Source organism: Cupressus sempervirens, chromosome 6 (genome assembly GCF_028749045.1).
Source record: "Cupressus sempervirens isolate cs-2001-9-10 chromosome 6, ASM2874904v1, whole genome shotgun sequence".
Lineage (NCBI taxonomy): Eukaryota > Viridiplantae > Streptophyta > Pinopsida > Cupressales > Cupressaceae > Cupressus > Cupressus sempervirens.
The window spans coordinates 40,325,277-40,344,917 of NC_143123.1; the positions used below are offsets into that span (position 1 = coordinate 40,325,277).

The 19,641-nt window shown below is 36.7% G+C and overlaps 1 protein-coding gene across 1 annotated transcript in view; it reads right to left on the bottom strand.

The window, feature by feature from the left end:
* Positions 1-19,641, bottom strand: part of LOC149551010 (FAD/NAD(P)-binding oxidoreductase family protein) — a 304,663-nt gene that overhangs the window by 126,470 nt on the left and 158,552 nt on the right. The window contains exon 8 of the mRNA XM_089786572.1: positions 11,782-11,869. Coding sequence (XP_089642698.1) covers positions 11,782-11,869 — 88 coding nt within the window. The remainder of the gene's footprint in view (positions 1-11,781; positions 11,870-19,641) is intronic.

Below are 19,641 nucleotides of genomic sequence, written 5' to 3' on the forward strand. Positions count from 1 at the left end.
TATGTTCTTCGGCTCTGCCTCGTCCCCCAAATTCATTGTTTGCAGTGGAGCTTCGTTGTACTTGATTGTCTGTCCTTTACTGAATGCATGGGCGAGTGTAACATCCAACAATGCCTCCCCCTGCTTTACTTCAGTAAACTCCTTTGGATATTCGTTCTCAATTGACAGAACATTACAGCTATGAAATAATTCATAGTCCCCCATTTGCCAGTGGTAGAGATCGTTGACGGAATCCAAGTCGTCATCCATTGTTGCCCCATCCAATCGGAGGACGCCCTCCTGATCCGATTCCATCCGTCATCTACCTTCGTCCTCCTCTACCTCAGAATCTGACGACAGAGCCTCTTCACCTACCATTTGGGTATGCAGATCAATGACAAATCGGCGGCCTTTACTTTCCAGGGATAGTGTTCTTCTTCCAGTCGTGTCGAGCTCTTGCTTCGATAAGCCACCCGCGGCCCAAGATGGCATCATAGCCTTTAATTTTCAATGGAATCACCACAAAATCCATGAGGAATGGTTGGGTGCCAATGGTTACCGGCTGTGCCATGAGAATACCCAGTGGTTTAATTCCATGTTGATCGGCGGTCAGTAGCTGAAACCTTGGAGGCCACAATGTCGGCTGTCCAAGTTTCCTCCAAGTTTCTTCTGGCAATACATTTACGTCGGACCCTTCGTCCACTATGGTGTCTGTGAGAACATGTCCAAGTATCCCCATCTCGACAACTGCAGGGTGTCGTCCGGATGTCAGCGCCAACAACATCTGATCTTCTCCTCCCGTAACAATTTCCTTTTCTTTTTGTCGACTTGGTTCTCCTAGTGACTTTTCCTTCTCGAGGCTTGATTCCCCTGCCATATTTGAAAGAGCACAACGAAGTTGGGGCATGGTGAGAAGCAAATCACTTACCTTTACTTGCACCTCCGTATGCAAAATTTGTCGTACTATGTTTTGTTCTGCAGAATTTCTTGCTAAAGTGGCAGCAGTGTCCGAAGAAGTTACTGCTTGAGATACTTGTCCAACCTTCGCCCGTGCTGCCGCAAATTTCTTCTTTTCTTTGGCGGGGTCCGGGTATTCTTTTGCTTGTTGCCGCGTAATTGCCAAAACTTCTTCCTCATCGGCTCCAACAGTGATCAAGTTCACTTCGGATTTTGGACATTTGGAGGAGTCGTGATCGCCGGGTCCGCACCATCGGCACAATAGTTGAGGTGTATTTGCTGTTGGACATTCCCGCGCAAAATGCCCCCACAAGTTACATGCTGGGCACTGAATAATCGGTCGTCCATTTGCATCATACTGAATCCGGCTTCTGGTCGTATTGGTATTGTTATTGTTGTTATTTTGTCCACGCCGATTATTCCTGTATCCTCCAGATGTAGCGTCGGCGGCATTTGTGTTTCCGTTACCACCTGACGGGGAGGCCTCCTGTGTGAGAAGCACCTGCGGAGATCCTCTTGTTTTCATGTCAAAAGGGCAGTCTTTTGTTGAATGTCCCATGATCTGACAGATGTCACAGAATTGGTTCTTCGGACACAATCCTTTAGTATGATCGTCAGTCTTACATTCCGTGCACCACAATTCACTACCTTTTGGCTCTTTCTACATATTTTTAAACTCCATCATTCGAACCATATCCTTTTATAAGGCACGAACCTTTTTGTTACTACCTTCGTCGTCGCTGCTATCATCTCCAGTAGATTCGTCATCATCAGAGTCAGAGGAGTTGGTTTTCTTCTTCTTTATCTTCTGCGCACTTTCAAGGTCCAATGCTCTGTTATAAGCATCGGCATATGACGATGGCGGTACAATTTTCATCGTCCACAAACCACCTTTTCTGCAATCCGTCCGCTGGCTTGCTTTCCATTTTGTTTATTAAGTCTTTTAATCTCCTGGCGTAGACACGGACAGTTTCGTGCTTCCCTTGCTTGGTATTGAAAATTTCCGCTACGATTTCATTATCATCCCACAAGAGTTTAAATTCCGCCAAGAACTCCTTTTTAATCTTATCCCAGGTATCCAGCTTCTGCGGATCCATATCTGAAAACCAATCAATCGCGACACCCCATAGGGTTGCCGAAAATTGCCTGGCCCATTCGTCAACATCTGTGAGTCCATTTGCCCGCCAGATCATCTCACATGTCTTACAATGTCGGAGGGGGTCGGTTGTACCATCGCCCTCAAATTTCGGCAGCTTTTCTTTGGGTCCCGCCATAACACTAGAGGTCTGCACTCCTACACTGGTCGGCACTCCCACACCGGCAGTCGGCACTACCACACCGGCAATCTGAACTCCCACACTGGAGGTGTCGACAACTACGAACCTTGGTGAAGACGAAGGATTCTCCGAAATTGTTTCCCGCGGAAGTCTATCCTGGACGAAGAGGTCACTCCACGCTCGTGCTCCATTGGCACTGCGAGCCGTGCGAGTTGATGCTCTTCCGTCTGAATTTTCCTCCCTCGGCGAACACAAATTCAAGAACTCCTCCCGTGCTTCTTCCACCAATTCCACTCGCTACCGAGTCTCCAGTAATTCCTCCGCACTTCGGTTTCCGTCGGCAATCTTCTGGAATCTCCATCGGCATTCGGCTTGCTGTGCTAGAATTAGATTCTCTTGTGCAATACGGATTCCATCTTTTCCCTTCGCCTTATTCCGATCCTTGTTAAGCTGATTTGGCATTAATCTTCATTCCTCCCACCTTCCAGATTCATAAGGCAACGGCGCCAAATGTTTACGTACAGGTAAAGAAAATGAACACATACAAAAAATGAACACGAACAACAGAATTATATTCGCAATAGTAGATGAATGATTATTTACAATGATCCCAGACGGGCTATAAATACTACCGCCGAACCTTCCCGAAGGAGTCCGTCGGCCACAATTATTCTATCCGGTACAAATTATTTACCGCCGGACCGTCGGCTACAGAATACCGAAACACTGTCGGACCGTCAGCTACAGAATACAAAACACTGCCGGACCGTCGGCTACAGACTAGAAAATACTGCCAGAACTATCCAGTCGACTAACAGTCTAGACACTGTACGGACGCAGGAGAGTACAAAGTGATCACCGTACAGCTTGAAGAAGGTGACACCATACGGCTTGAAGGAGGGATAATGTACGGCATGGAGAAGGATTAGTAACTTTATTAAGGCAATTCATTATATTAAGAGAGTTCCCCTCAAGCCATATCTTATTCAAATTCAAACTTTTTGAATAACTAAGACCATAGAGGGCCGTAATTGCTTCTTCCACATGGTTAGTTTGAATCCCAATAGGAATGGCCATTTCACCCACTCTATCCCCATTCATATTCTTAATGATGATACCACAGCCTGTTGTTCCTGGGTTGCCCTTTGAGGCCCCATCAAAATTAATTTTATACCAATCCTTCGAAGGACAATCCCATCTTGCTAGATCCCTAAGGTTAGGACCATTTTGTGCCAGACTAATGCCATTCAAATTCCAATTCTGGAACACTGATTCTTCCCAAACATTCTGAGGTTGGTGTCCTTTTCCACAGAATCTGATATTCTTAAACACCATATTCTTAATCTTACAAAATAATTGACCTGGATTAGTTCCTATACCCCCAAACACCCTATCATTGCATTCCTTCCAAATGCCCTAGCAAAGGATCAGGAGAATAAAATCCCACAATCTCATAACCAAGGTATTAGTAGAGGGAGACTTCCAACCAATGAAAAAATCTTGAATTGTAGAAGGGAATACCCAAGCAATATTTAGCAAGCCACAAACCTTTTCCCATAATCTTCTAGTAAAAGAACAATGAATACTCAAATGGTTAACCAATTCATCAACATCCTTGCAGAGATAACATCTATTAACAATGTTGAACCCTCTCTTCAACAAATTATCCGTTGTTAAAATTTTATCATTTAGAAGAATCCAAAAAAATATGTTAACTTTGGAAGTCATACCTTTAAACTAAGCTTTAGCATACATACACCGAAGACACAAAAAACAATCCATTAGGATTATATTTCCATATCAAAGCATCCTCCTCGTGGCTTAAAAAGACAGCATTCAAAATCTTGTTGACATCATTAAGGTTTTAATCCACTATATTGAGGTTCAACCAATTATTCTCCTCCCAATAGTCTTCTACAAAAATCCCGAAGAGATTCTTACACTACTCCATAAAACCATTCCACCTTTGATCAGCACTGAGGGGTGATCAAGAATACATATATCATCCCAAAAAGGAACAATCCTCCCATTTCCCACCTTCCATCTGACCCCTTTCTAAATAATCTGCTTATTTTTTTGTGTATGTTTCCAAATCATTGAACCCCCTTGTAAAGTCTCATTGTTAAGGAAGAATTTAAGATCTTGATTCTCCCTATTGTACTTATCATTCCAAATATCTCACCATCTCCTTCCTCTTTATGCCATCTCCATACCAACTTGGCAAGCAAAGAATCATTCATAGAGGCAACTCTTCTTAGACCAAGGCCACCTTTATTGAAAGACATGCAAACTTTCTCCCATGTAATCAAAGCCGATCTTTTCTTTTTTTTCCATACCCATCCATAAGAAAAGCTTCTGAATTTTTTCTTTTGAATTTTTTCAATTGTGAAGGCAAACTTTCTAGGGATCTTAAAAACACTCAAAGCATACAGCGAAACATTTTGTAATGTGGATTTGAGAACAATAACCTTACCGACCGGGCTAAGGAGGGACCCTTTCCACCCTACTAACTTTGAATGGATTTTATCAATTAGCAAACTCCAAAAAATTTCAAGTGGGTCCAGACAAAGAGATAATCCTAGATAAGAACCCGGTAAGGTGCCAATCTCAAAACCAATAATTCTTTTAATTTTATTGTGCCTATTATCATTAACATTGATGAAATATATCACACTTTTGTTCCAGTAGATAATTTGACTGGAAGCTTGCCCATAATCCTGCAGAGCATTCTCAATATTTCTATCATTTCTCACTGAAGCTTCTCCCATCACTATAGAATCATCCACAAATTGCTGATGAGAACAAATCAGCTCTTTAGACGAGGGTTTGAGACCAACAAAATCCCCAACAGGCACCATTTTCAACACAAATCTTCCCAAGCATTCAGCCATTAGAATGAAGACAATAGGCGAAAGCAGATCCCCTTGCCTCAAACCACGAGAAGCCCGAAAAAAGGAGTTGGAGATCCATTCACCAGAATAGAGAAGGTGGTAGAAGAAACCAGCATAAGGACTAGCTCCCTAAATCTCTTATTAAAACCAAAAGCTTCCAACCCTCTTTGTAAAAAATCCCAATCTGCCCTATCATAAGCTTTAGATAAATCAAGTTTAAGGAGGAACCCCTCTCTTGGATAAGGTAAGGGAGTAAATATTTTCATGCACCGAGATGATAGAATCCAAGATCTACCTACCAGGAACAAAACCATTCTGTTGTCTGGAAATCAAATTAGGGAGAAAAGACAATATTCTGAGAGTTAGCACTTTAGAAATAACTTTATAAAATGAGTTACAAAGACTGATTGGTCAAAACTAGTCCATGCTATTGTAGTTTTTCTTGTTGTTTGGTGTCTTTATGTGAATTAGAGAGTATGTGTTTTGTTCGATGCCTACTCCAATCTTCATGTTCAAAATTGATTGTTATCATCCTTGAGTGTTGTTATTCTTATGATTTGTCTGACCTTTTGACTCGAGTGGATGGTGTATTTCTTAGTGGAGGGTCGTGATAACCGAGAAAAGACAATATTTTGAGAGTTAGCAGTTTAGAAATAACTTTATAAAAAGAGTTACAAAGACTGATTGGTCGAAACTAGTCCATGCTATTGTAGTTTTTCTTGTTGTTCGATGTCTTCATGTGAATTAAAGAGTATGTATTTTGTTCGATGCCTACTCCAATTTTCATGTTCAGAATAGGTTGTTATCATCCTTGAGTGTTCAAATTCTTATCAAACTAGATGTTGTATTTCTTAGTGGAGGATCATGATATCTTCAATGTATTTGCGGTGAATTTATGCTCAATTTTATTCATGGCATCCCCTTGTATTACTTATATGATCTCTTTCTTGGTATCTCTAAATATAAGTAGGACAACATTATACCATACAAGAGGGAATTTAGACATCATAATTGAAGGAAATGAAAGCATCATGCTTGCTATAGCCTTAGAAGAAAAATACGGAAGCAGGCATGAGATAGTGCAAGAACTCACAAGGGACAACATTGAACAGTACACCAGAATACCAAAATCTCGATCCTAACAGTAATGACCAGTACCCAATGGAATTAGACGAAGGTATCAATAGTATTTCCATCGTTAAGTATATATCATCAAACTATCTCTGAACGCATCATAGGGATAACATTTTGCCTGCCCATCATCTTTTGGACGATAAAGCAACCATTTAGGTCAGTCATAGGTATATTTTGTGTGTATTTCATTTTCATTAGTCATTCACAAATGCTCATAGTTATTAGCAATCTAGTATTTGAGAAAAGCAATAGTAAGCCAATATTTGAGAAAGGCAATATTGATGTTATTAACCGATAACATCAATATTGCCTTGAGAGCTTCCACTGCGCTTGTTCGATATGCCTAGGGTGAATTGTGGACATGCCAATGTTGCTCAGCAATAGGTGAGGTCCTTTGCCCTGCTTGCATTAGTGCAAGTGACTGGGTTGGAACTCTACTCACACGATATGTTGGTGATGCGACCCGTTTTGCTAGTTGAACAATATGTGCCCTACTCAATTGGTTGATCTGCTTTGTGCCATGGGTGACTGGTTGGATCTTTGCTCATGCGATATGTGCTTCTCAGCAGATGAAAACGGAATAAATATTAATGATAAATTATATATATAAAGGTTATGTGTAACAAGACTTTTTGAAGCCACATCTCCACCAGTCATCATCGCATACTCCAAGCCTGAATTGATCAAAACTTATTGACAAGAGTTCAATATTTATTTATGAATTTGCACTCAACTCTCCATATTTATCTATGAATTAGTAGATACTTAGCCCATCCCTTAAAAGCGTATATGGTATAAGGAGATACGTGATATTTTTAATTAGTCATGCATAACAAGTTGCTTTCTTACATTCGTAGTGAAATAAACCCTTCTTTGGATAGTCTTCAGCTAAAGCAATGAAATAAACCCTTCTTTGGATCTCATTTTTGTTGAATTTTTATAGACCATTTTCTGCAAATGTACTAATAATGTCATTGTACTGATTGTGTTCCAAATGCAAATGAAGGCTTATAAATATGAGACGAGATATGTTGCATGAAGAGACATGTCTATATGGTGTAATCATCACTTAATAATATTATATTAACATAAATAATAAAGTATAACAATATACATATATATTATATACAATAATATATATTATTTAACATGAATAAATATATATAGGAAATGAAATGATGATTTACCAATAACAATAATGTATATCAGATCGAATCAATCCAATTGAAGCTACAACTTTAACAATTTTCAGACCAAATGTGATATCATATTGATATACAACAGCATCAGTTTGATAGCAAATATAATCAAACTTCAATCACAATTTACAGGCTCTCTTACCAGCCCAAAGTGCAAATTGGAAATGGAGGAAGCAGACCTCTCCAAAAGCCAATGCTGAAACCCTTCAAGAAGTTCACAAAATTCATAAAATGCATATGTCAAGAGATAATAGAATCAACAAATTCATCTTAAATGTCTTGCTTTTATAACATTTCAATCCAAAAAGCTTCTCCTTCACACCTTTCACTTAAAAGACTTCATGCTCATAGTTTTCACTTAAAGGCTTCATGCTCACACTTTTCACTTAAATTATTTGTTTGCATTTGGAAGCATATTCAACTTTTAAATATAACAACTCCTTTATAACTGAACGGCTAGAGTCTTATTGTGCACATTTTTTCACTGAAGAGCCTTCTTCAACACACCATTCAATCAAAACAATAAACTTATAAAATTATTTAATTAAGTCAAACTTAATTCATAACCTTCATTGTGCTCTTATTGTCAAAACTCTATAAACAAACTGAGATAGTTTGACCATATGCGTTGTCATTGTGCATGCTATAAATAGTAACCAACTCTCATAGCTCACTATAAATGGCATAATTACACCTCCCAGCGGGACGGGAGTATTGGTTCCCAAAACCACAGATTGGAATCCTACGAGCCTTGACTGCTCGATGCTCGGATATTCAACCGGTGAAGGCCAACTTGACGAAATTGATCGATGCGATCCAAATCCTCTATGCGTCTGGCTCTGGAAAACCAAGGCAAGCGTACCTAATTCTAAACAAAACACTTGACCTCAGGATGCTTATAGCAGACTTGTTAGAGTGCAAAAACAATGAAAGCTTCCAAAATGGCAAGAATTATCGAAACCTTTTAAGTTGAAAATTATGAACTGAGAACAAAAGTAAATGATTGCATAAATGTTTTTGAAATAAGGATAAATATGAATTAATGCAACAAATGAATATATTAGCTCTTCAGAGGGAAAAAAAATGAAATAATTATCAGCGTATGAATTGCGAATTATGAAAAATATAAAGACAAATGCCAAAGGGCAATAGAGTCAATATTATAAATTTAAAACATACAACTTTATAAAATTCTACACACATTAGCTATAAACAATTTAGTAATCAAGATGCAATAGAACAAATATATGGACGCAATTTTAAAACAGTCTGGATTGTATTTTAACTCCTGTGGTTTGGAGACCTGGTAAAACTTGCTTTGAATGAATTACTTTCATACCTTTCTCACTCATGTGCCCAAACAAACTAGACATAGATTTGGAAACAATAAAATATTTCTCAATATCTATGATGTTCAATTTTAAAATGCTATAATTGATTCTGTCTGCTTATCTATCATATAAATTATTTATAAAATTAAAACAATATTTATAAAGGATGAAACTATATAATATCTTAACTCTAAAGCTTCAAGCAAATAAAATAAATATTTCTTACTGATCATGCCGGAAATAAAATTACACTGTAGACGCTCCTTACAAATGATCTATCTAATACAGTGTGACTCCAGAATCACATATAAATTTATTCAACAATCCACAATTCACGAGCTTTGCTCAATCATTCAATCTTTTCCAATAAAGGAATATAATATATCAAAGTGCATAAGACTTAGGTATGTAAAAGTATGTAAAAGTTTTTAGGGATATGAATATTGTACATCCAGTTTGTTCTACATCTTATATTTATAAACAATCAAAGGGTGTCAGTTGCCTTTTCCATACAACGCCTCCTTTCACAATAACTAATCGGCTTTGCAAATTCAATAATATTTCATATTTGATAACCCCTTTGTTGCATTCAATAATTTGTTAGAGGTATAACATCGGCAAGTTTGATTATAATCTCGTGAGCCTTAGGATGCTCCTGAAATATTATCCGTGCAACACATGAATATCTCCATCGCTCCAAACAGGATTTCGTATGCACATCTGCTCACGTTCCAATGATGATCATTGCTATTTCCTCCACTTGAGTAAATCTTCATACCTACACAAAACATAAAATATTATCAAATACAAATAGAAACGTGAATTCCTAGTTCCCGTCTCTTTCTTCTCCCGCAAAAGGTCATGTTATGACCATATTCGATCATTGCTATCTCTGCAAACTTCATAATCTAAATCCGTGTGGGCTCCTCTGCGGTTGATACATGGATGTACTATGGTTTGGTTCTTAGCATGTTATCCTTCTTCATGGAATATCTCCACGCCTATGTGCCTATGAATCATTGTTTCTGAGGGTGATTAAATTCACAGGTGTGCCTTCATTTAATCTCCAGGTTATCGTTGACGGTATAGATGGTAGAGACATGATCGTGGGCATGATTTGACCTCCTCTAATTTCACTTCGGAATCCCTAATATTCTTCCAATCGTTATATACTCGTGTTCTCACATCATCTTAATATATCCTTCAACAGTGGATTCCAGCAGCTCCATTTGCATATTGATCTAGTTTGTAGGTCTCCACCACTTCTCTCATCGTTGCTTTGGAAAGCCTGAGTAATGCTTGTTCGCACTATAAGCTCCAATCTTTCCACCATTGATTCTGTGTATTTCCTTACTGCAACTTGAACATCTTTGTATTCAAGAATATCAGATTCTTTGACCATTTCTTGTCTTTGGAAGGATGTTATAGATCAATGTATGAGAAACCTTTTAGATGTATCAAAGCTGCTCTCTGTTCATGGTATGATTGATCATATGTATGCCAAACGCAGTACTGCCCTCATCATCTTTTACCCATTGATTTTACTGAACCTGTTCTATATACATCACTTGTCAAAACTGTTTGAATACTATAAATACTCCCAGGCATCTATACCCTTATTGTTATCTCCATAACTGAATAACCATATTACACAAACATGACCATAATTGTGATGTCCAAAGGGATTCTTGTTACATAGGAAGGTATGTATTCAGTTTTCTTATTGAACACCAAATCCAGTTCTTGACAATTGCTTTCTACTGGTCTATGGAACTTAATTTTATATATTTGATATTCATTAATGCTTTATTATTGTAGCAGCAATGCCAGCAATATAACACAGACATGACACAATATAGTATTGGCATGGATTGTTGTAGCACACTCTTCAATTGGCCAACACATGTATCTATGTTATGTGGTATATTAGGATATTCCTTTTGCTATGTGTGCTTCTGTAGAATAGGACATTCCAGGGCCCTAATGTCCCTTACTCTCCTTGGATGTAGCATCACACAGTAGTATGTTCTGCATGCATATATACAATCTCATCCAAAATGCTTTCTTAAATGAAAACCTAGGTTTTTTACATAAAATTATGCTCCATCAGGGAGAATGGCAGAACAAGGGGACAAGTTTTTGGGATGGGAGGATAGAGGGTCCTTAATTTGGGGATGGCGGGGGGACGTCTGCAAGGGATAGGGGGATTATATAAACTATACATATGGTACTTAAAATGGTAGTTATGAAAATATGTATTGCAATATAAGATATAAAGACGTGAAAGAGTAAATACTTGAACATTGCATTGAATTGGAACATCAAACATTGAAAATAAATTGTTGAATCAACAAATTGTCAACACGGGGACATCCCACCATCCTTGGCAAGGGTGGCGGAATCTGATGGCGCCATTGGGATGGGAGAACAGAGTCCCCAACTCCGCAATGTGTCCCTATCTCCAAGACGTCAGACAAAGGAGGGGGACGGGGCGGGGCACATCTTTGTGTTACTGTGATAAATAGTAAGTCACACCAACATAGACCCTCAAGTCCAAGTGTCAACTCATGAGACTTGTGATGATGAATTGACATACCCATGCTCCTGGGGCGTGCTAAATTGAGTACATTAGAATTAAGTTTATCAGATTTTGTCCTTCGGGTTCTCTATCTCATGTTGATGATGGTTCAAAAAGTGTGACAAGAAACATCAATGTAAAAACATTATACTTTGCTAAACCATTCATTTTTAAATACATTTCACTTATTAACTATAGAGATGCATGAACCTAGCAAAGAAAGATATAAAATCATATCAGCACTCTTCTGGACACAACTTCAAAAGAGCTAGGGTTTTGGACGTTAGGCTGTTCTTTTATGCGGTCCCATAGGCTGCTCAGGCCTCGTGGACGTTATTAAAATCTTTCATTTATTCATTCATTCCTTTTTCTTAGGACTTAATAAATAAATGGAAAATACTGAAGAACCACAAGCATAAAGATTGGGAACTACACCTCCACATTAGTGACTAAATTAGCTCCTGCTTCACCTGCAGCTTTTGCTATTGCATTAGATACGGCACCCATTCCTCCTTCAACATACCTGAAAAGTAAAAAGATATGATTGTTTTAGTTTATCAAATATCCAGTCCATTAACCACTATAATTAGTTATCCATAGCAATTAAGCTAAATTTGTATCTCCTACAACTCAAAGTTTCACTTCTCTCCTCAGCCCACCAAGTAAAATCCTTACAAGAGATTTATAGGCAATGATAGCTCCAAATTGCCTACTATCAGATATTCCTACATTACAACTCATCAACAATAAAACAATAACAATGAAACAAATCATAATCAATTTTTCCAAAGCCCAGGATTGATACTTTATAATTGTACAGTATCATTTTAATATTCTATGCACATTAATTTTGAGGTACCTACTCAAGTTAGGAATGTTTAATTCATGCTGATCAGATATTTGGTGACTCTTAATAATCTTTGACAACTTTTTGTTTTCAAACTTAACTGAAACAACCCAAGAACTATTGATAAAATAAGGAATATGCTTACTTCATTTTTGTTACATAGGTTCTGTAAAATAAAAACCGATAGCATATATAATATTCTAAAAGGAGTTAATTATCACTAAATTGGCCTTCCACAAATATAAGATTGCAGAAAAATTTGGGCAAACATCAACCTCTTCCTAGCCTTGAAAAAATAACTCAAGCACAATAGCTTATAATCTCTTGGACTTGCCTGAGTGGTTTCTTCCATAGAATGCTTGTCAAGTTGGAAGTATTTTTTGGTAGGATGCTATATTGCTAATCAAGTCAAAGATAAGTTGTTGGTGTAAGTACATATTGCAGCATTCCTCAACAAACTTAAGATAAATGATAGAAAATATAATTAATAACCATAATTCTGGCTTGAACAGTTCTTTACATTCTTATCTTCCATTATCTAGAATGTCATAATGAGATGTGTAAAGTTGCATAAAAATTATGAACATCTAATGTGATTTTGTATGTCTGTCTTTAAAAAAATCTCTTTTGGTGTTGATAGATGACCTAATAAAATATCCTGAGAAGATGGTCCTTAAACCTCAGGAAACAGAAAGCTATTTTTTGCACAAAGTAGGAAATATAATATTTTTGGTTCTTCATTCACTTGTTACATAAGCACTATGCAAATGCTATTGTGGCAGGAAGATTCAGGTTACAGCTAGAATGCACTACCTTTATTAAATAGCAGCACAATACATTATCCTTGAAACAAATAAAAATGTTTACTATCTCCTTTCTTCTTCACTGGCTATTCCAAAAATGCTTATCATCACCTTTGCCCTTCCCTTGGCTATTCCAAGCATCAGCTTTCTCCTACTTGCCATCCACAGCTCGTAATTAAATCATATAATAATCAAACAGATCGGAATCCATATTCATGTTTAAGAAGGAACTAAAAAATCAAAACATTATCTAGAATGTCATAATGAGATGTGTAAAGTTGCATAAAAATTATGAACATCTAATGTGATTTTGTATGTCTGTCTTTAAAAAAATCTCTTTTGGTGTTGATAGATGACCTAATAAAATATCCTGAGAAGATGGTCCTTAAACCTCAGGAAACAGAAAGCTATTTTTTGCACAAAGTAGGAAATATAATATTTTTGGTTCTTCATTCACTTGTTACATAAGCACTATGCAAATGCTATTGTGGCAGGAAGATTCAGGTCACAGCTAGAATGCACTACCTTTATTAAATAGCAGCACAAGACATTATCCTTGAAACAAATAAAAATGTTTACTATCTCCTTTCTTCTTCACTGGCTATTCCAAAAATGCTTATCATCACCTTTGCCCTTCCCTTGACTATTCCAAGCATCAGCTTTCTCCTACTTGCCATCCACAGCTCGTAATTAAATCATATAATAATCAAACAGATCGGAATCCATATTCATGTTTAAGAAGGAACTAAAAAATCAAAACATTATTTACAAGGCTTCAATTACAATAAAAATAAATTACGAACCTTTATTAATGTCCATCCATAGCTGACACAAGTCAAAAGGTGTACAGCTATAATCTTACTTACAACTTTGGATACGGATCCGAAAGTGGGTGCTCCCATGTGCAATTTATCTTACGGGGGATGCAGATGCAGATGCAGATGCGTATGGATGCTCGCACGCATGCGTGTGTGTGTCTATATATATGTGTGTGTGTGTGTGTGTGTGTGTGTGTGTGTGTGTGTATGTATATGTATATGTATATATGTATATATGTATATGTATATATATGTATACATATATGTATATATATGTATACATATATGTATATATATGTATATATACGTATACATGTATGTATATATGTAGGCATATATGTATATATGTATACATATATATGTATAGATATATATACATATATGTATATGTATATACATGTATACATGTATATATATATATATATATATATATATACATGTATACATGTATATATATATATATATATATATACATGTATACATGTATATATATATATATATATATATATATATATATATGTATATGTATATACACGTATACATATATAGATATATATATATATATATAAGTATAGATATATATGTATATATATGTATACATATATATACATATTTTGTATGTCTTTCATTTCTTTGCATATGTATAGTAGAACACTTTGTGTGTGTGTGTGTGATATATGTATACATATGTATAAATATATCATATATACATATATGTATACATATGTATATATAGATATATATACATATCTACATATGTACACACACACACACACACACACACACACAGAGTTCTACTATACATATGCAAAGAAATGAAAGATATACAAAATTAAAAAAATTTATAGCTTATAACTTCACCAATACATATTCAACTATTCAATAAGATTATAAATCATATCAATAATCTTTGCATAAAAATCCTAGACATACATAATCTCTGCACAACCAATGATGCATTACAATCTGATAATATTAAGAAATATTTGCCAAGAAGAATACACACGCACAGACTACTGTAGCATAATATTGTTTTTCACCACATGTGACTTTAAACAGCAAAGATAATTAAGAAACAAACTAAAGGTGAAACGCCAAAAACTGGAGGATGACTTATCCCGATGAGCACATGGGAAGACAATTACATAACTACACCATTTATGAGTTCTCGAGCATGTATAACATTCACGCTGCCAACAAGGATCCCACATGACAATCCTAGTCAGATATTGTATTAGCATTAATCACATTAATATTGAAGATGACACCTCAAAAGAAAATATGGAAGCAATCGAAAAGCTGACAATGGAGAGTATGAACGTCGTCGATAAAGGATGGACTTCCTCCAATAACAAAGATATCAAACAATAACTTATGCTAAGCAAAACGAAAACACTCGAACACGAACGACTTTGAGAATAGAAATCACAAGGATATTGAAAATAAGAAGACAATAGCACACTAAGTGACAAGATGAAGCAGGGACGAAAACGAATGATCAGATACAGCAACCTTGTGGCTTTTGTGCGCATACAACTGGTCGGGAGTAGCTTCCGGCCAGCTTCCAGATGCATCCGCACTAGCATTGGCACACATAAGCTTCCGCCTCTGCCTCCAACCTCCAACCTCCACCAAGACGAATCAGTATCTAAGCCTATAATGTTATCAAATTTTGGTAAAGTGACTTAATTAAATTAATTGATTAGGTTGTACAAAAAAATAAGATTTCGAAAGGATGGCTTTTGATTAATAAATTTGATTAAAAATTACATGAAAATAATAAAATATTGAAATAGCCACTTCATTGCATAAAGTTCTCCAGTTGTAACAAATATTAAATAAGGCCTCACAAATATTAAATATGGTCTAATATTCTAGATATGTCTGAAGGTCTTTACAATGACATATTTGAGCTGTAGTGAGGCATGGGTTTTTATATGAAGATTTTGTATGATGCCTTGTGAGGAATTGACCTTTGAGAATAGGAAAGGGGTCGTTAAAAGGGTTGGACGAACACATTTCTCTTTCTAAGGTGGATTTGCAGCAGAGTCACAATAAGGCCAAATATGTGAAGTCTCCATTGGAGACAAATCTGCAATAGTGAATACATTTAAAGAACTGGGGTATTTGATGTCTATATCTTATCTAGAATATTAGGTTATTGTTTTATGAATGTTTTAATTGTCATAAAATTTATCTTGTCGTGAGAGAAGTTAAACAAAGAATAACATTAGCATTAGTTATTAAAGAGTCTCATGTTTTAATCATCTATTTTATCTAGGTTTCTTATCATCGCGAGTACAAGAGAAAACTATGACATTCAATAAAGCTAATACATTCTCACCTTACTGAGAGATCTATTTGTCACAAGACCAATCATTCCATTTGTCTCCAACCTTTCTTACAAATTAAAGCTTCAATGTAGTAGTTTAGTAACAGACAAACTTTTATTTTGCAAGTCGCGGCATCATGTGATTTTGTCATGTCCCCTCTTCAGCACGAATCTATTCTATTTTGCAATTAACTCTTATGGCGTCCCAGAAACTAATAGGAACACAAGGAAGCCCAATCAAAGGGCGGCACTACTAGACCAATAATAGTCTCGAGATTTGACAATAGAGGTGGGTATTTTTTTTTTTTGATAGGGAATGGACCGAAGCCTAGATTAATTATTATTATATGTTAAGTTCATGTAGAGTCAAACCCATGACCTCTTAGATAAGAGACCCACAGGTTACCATTGTGTTGTAGGCTCTTGCCTATCAATACAGGTGGGTATTGTTCTACGGAATTTGATGAGATTGTTACGAGTAGAGGTATTGTTTGACCGAAAACTCCTAAAAAATAGGTAGTATAAAGAATGAACTGAACCATTGAAAAGAGCTAGAAGCATATCAAATGTTAGGAATTTTAATAAATGCTTTTGGGCAGAAGTTGTAACTACTTCTAGCACAACAACCTATGGTTGGAGGGTATGAAAATAGACTGTCCAGCCAAGATACTAAATAATTCACAGCAGAAACACAACAGAGTAACAAGATATGCCAAAAGGTAACTCTCTATTTCTTTGAAATTTCAATTACATGTAATGTATCGGGTTGTAAGGCCTTCCCAGTTACAGTCAATACATCAACAAATACAAAAAGATCTCACAAGATCCAAATACTCCCTAGCTAACTCAGATATGTATCACACAACAACAATTTGGTAGAAACCCTAAGACAGATCTAAACTTGAGCTCTAAAGCCACCAAGCAATCTTCTTATTTCCTAAGCTCATACTTAGCCACTAGCTATGTCACTCCTTCTAACTCTCAATTTTTTCTCTGAACTGCCCCCTGACTGACTCCTCAACACTACCAATACCTTCCTTTTATATAGCATGGTTGCAAGTTGGCCTTACAAAATAAGGAATTAAATGGCAGTTCTATAAACTCATGATAACATGTGTTATCCTTCATGCCGGCCTCTAGTAGTCATTAATTCGCATAGGACAATGAACAAAAAATCCTAGATTTAGGTCCTCGCACATCCCAACGGTGAACCCACATCACAAAGAATGCAACCCAAATTAAATGCACAAGTTAGCCAAACAAAACAATCAAGAATGCACCCGTCAGTGAATAGACCACCGAGCATGTCAATACAACAACTGAGCCACAAAAATAGCTATCGAGGCCACTCGGTGACAAAACACTGTAACAATGACCGAGCACATACTCATTCACCGAACACAACCACCAAGCACATTCTCATCTACCAAACACGAACCCATCTATTGAGCATGTGTTACAAGATTCAAGAAGAGTTGACAGATTAACGGAAGAGTTGACAGATTAATGGATTTCCGGATGATTGATTCATTAACAGAGGAACAAATGTGTTCCTTATAAAGAATTACAAGGACGTTGTTTCTTTTAGAAACAACGTAGACTGAAGACGGAATTAGAAACAAAACTAGAGACAGGATAGGAAACATTCCTATCTGGACTGAAGAAAAAAGAGACGGGATAGGAAACATTCCTATCTAGACTGAAAGACGAACTCCAGACAAGTAGTTGACTATTATAGAAAGTATAAGATATTATCTTAATACCCTCCCTTAATGGTCAACGTACAGATGTCAAAACATTCTGTGATAATTGAGACCCTCCCTGGATCTACAGAATGTTGAAACCAAGAAGCTTTGCCAGAAGAGTGCTATGACTCAAAATAAGTTGCATTTACAAAACTTCGTTTTTGTGGAAAAAACGGTAAAACCTAGAATCTCACACAACCTTGCGTATTACAGACAACTTGAAATGATTTTTGAGGAGAAAATCAACAAACCCAGAATCTCACGTAACCTTGCGTATTACAGAAAATCAACAAACCCATAAAAATAGAAACAAATTTAGAAGGCTCTGCTCTTGTCGGAAGTCTCATGAAGACCTTTTAGATGTGTCCAGATTTCGGCAGCTGTCTTGCCGAATGGAATCTGAGAAAGTTGGTCATCAGCTACGGATAGTTTGAGAAGCATTACTGCCTCTCGATTGTTTAGATCCCATGTATCTTGATCAGGACCCGGAGAAGTCGGACGTTGCGTAACACCCAGAACAAGTTGATCGATGTTTCGATATTCGAAGATTGCGATGATGCGCTGCTTCCAGGTTCCATAATTGCGACCATTGAATTTGGAATTATGTTCGAGCAGAATATTTGTTAGAGATGCCATGGCACGTTTTTCAATGAAAATTTGTGAAATACTGTGAAGGCACGTTCTTCGAGGCAAAAATACGAAAGACCCAGAAGAATCAGAGAATGACTCAGAAGAGAGCTCGAAAAACCCAGAAGGAATCTGTTGTCGTTTTCTGGATCCGCTGGCTCGAAAATCAAGGCACCCAAAAAAAATGGATGACGACCCAATTGAGTTCTTGATAAACCCACCAAAAATCTGCAAACAAAATATTTTTTCGACCCCAAAAATTAGGTTTTCGAAAAAAAAAGGCCCTGGCTGAAAAACGCTTGAAAAAACTTCAGATTTCTTGATAAAAATGGCGGATTTTTTTTCAGGATCGATGTGCATGGACGAATGGGGCTAGAGTGTGCTGAACAAACACAGGCAGACCCGAGTTCGGGAATCTCTCTAGGCCAAAAACCCTAAGCGGGTTTTAGAGAAATTCAACAGAAATAATTTTGAAAAAATTTAAACAAATAATTTCACGAAGAAATTATAAATTTTTTCGAAAAAATTTAAGTAATAGCTCTGATACCATGTTACAAGATTCAAGAAGAGTTGACAGATTAACGGATTTCCGGATGATTGATTCATTAACAGAGGAACAAATGTGTTCCTTATAAAGAATTACAAGGACGTTGTTTCTTTTAGAAACAACGTAGACTGAAGACGGAATTAGAAACAAAACTAGAGACAGGATAGGAAACATTCCTATCTGGACTGAAGAAAAAAGAGACGGGATAGGAAACATTCCTATCTAGACTGAAAGACGGACTACAGACAAGTAGTTGACTATTATAGAAAGTATAAGATATTATCTTAATAGCATGTTCAGTAAAGCAACATACATACTTAGTCATCGAGTCCATCGGCAAAGCAACACATCTTTCAACCAAGAACCACCACCAAATGACCGAGCATTTCTAGCCTTCAAACAAGTTCCCTAACTCAAACATATTTTGGTTAATACACGATTGCCAACTACCCCAGGATGCTCCTACATCAACTTCCTCTTTAACTCATACATCACCTTGTTCAACTATCTTGTTTTGTTTGTTTTCTTTCTTTCTTTTTTTGATCGGTAAAAGGCTTTAGCCAATATTTATTAATT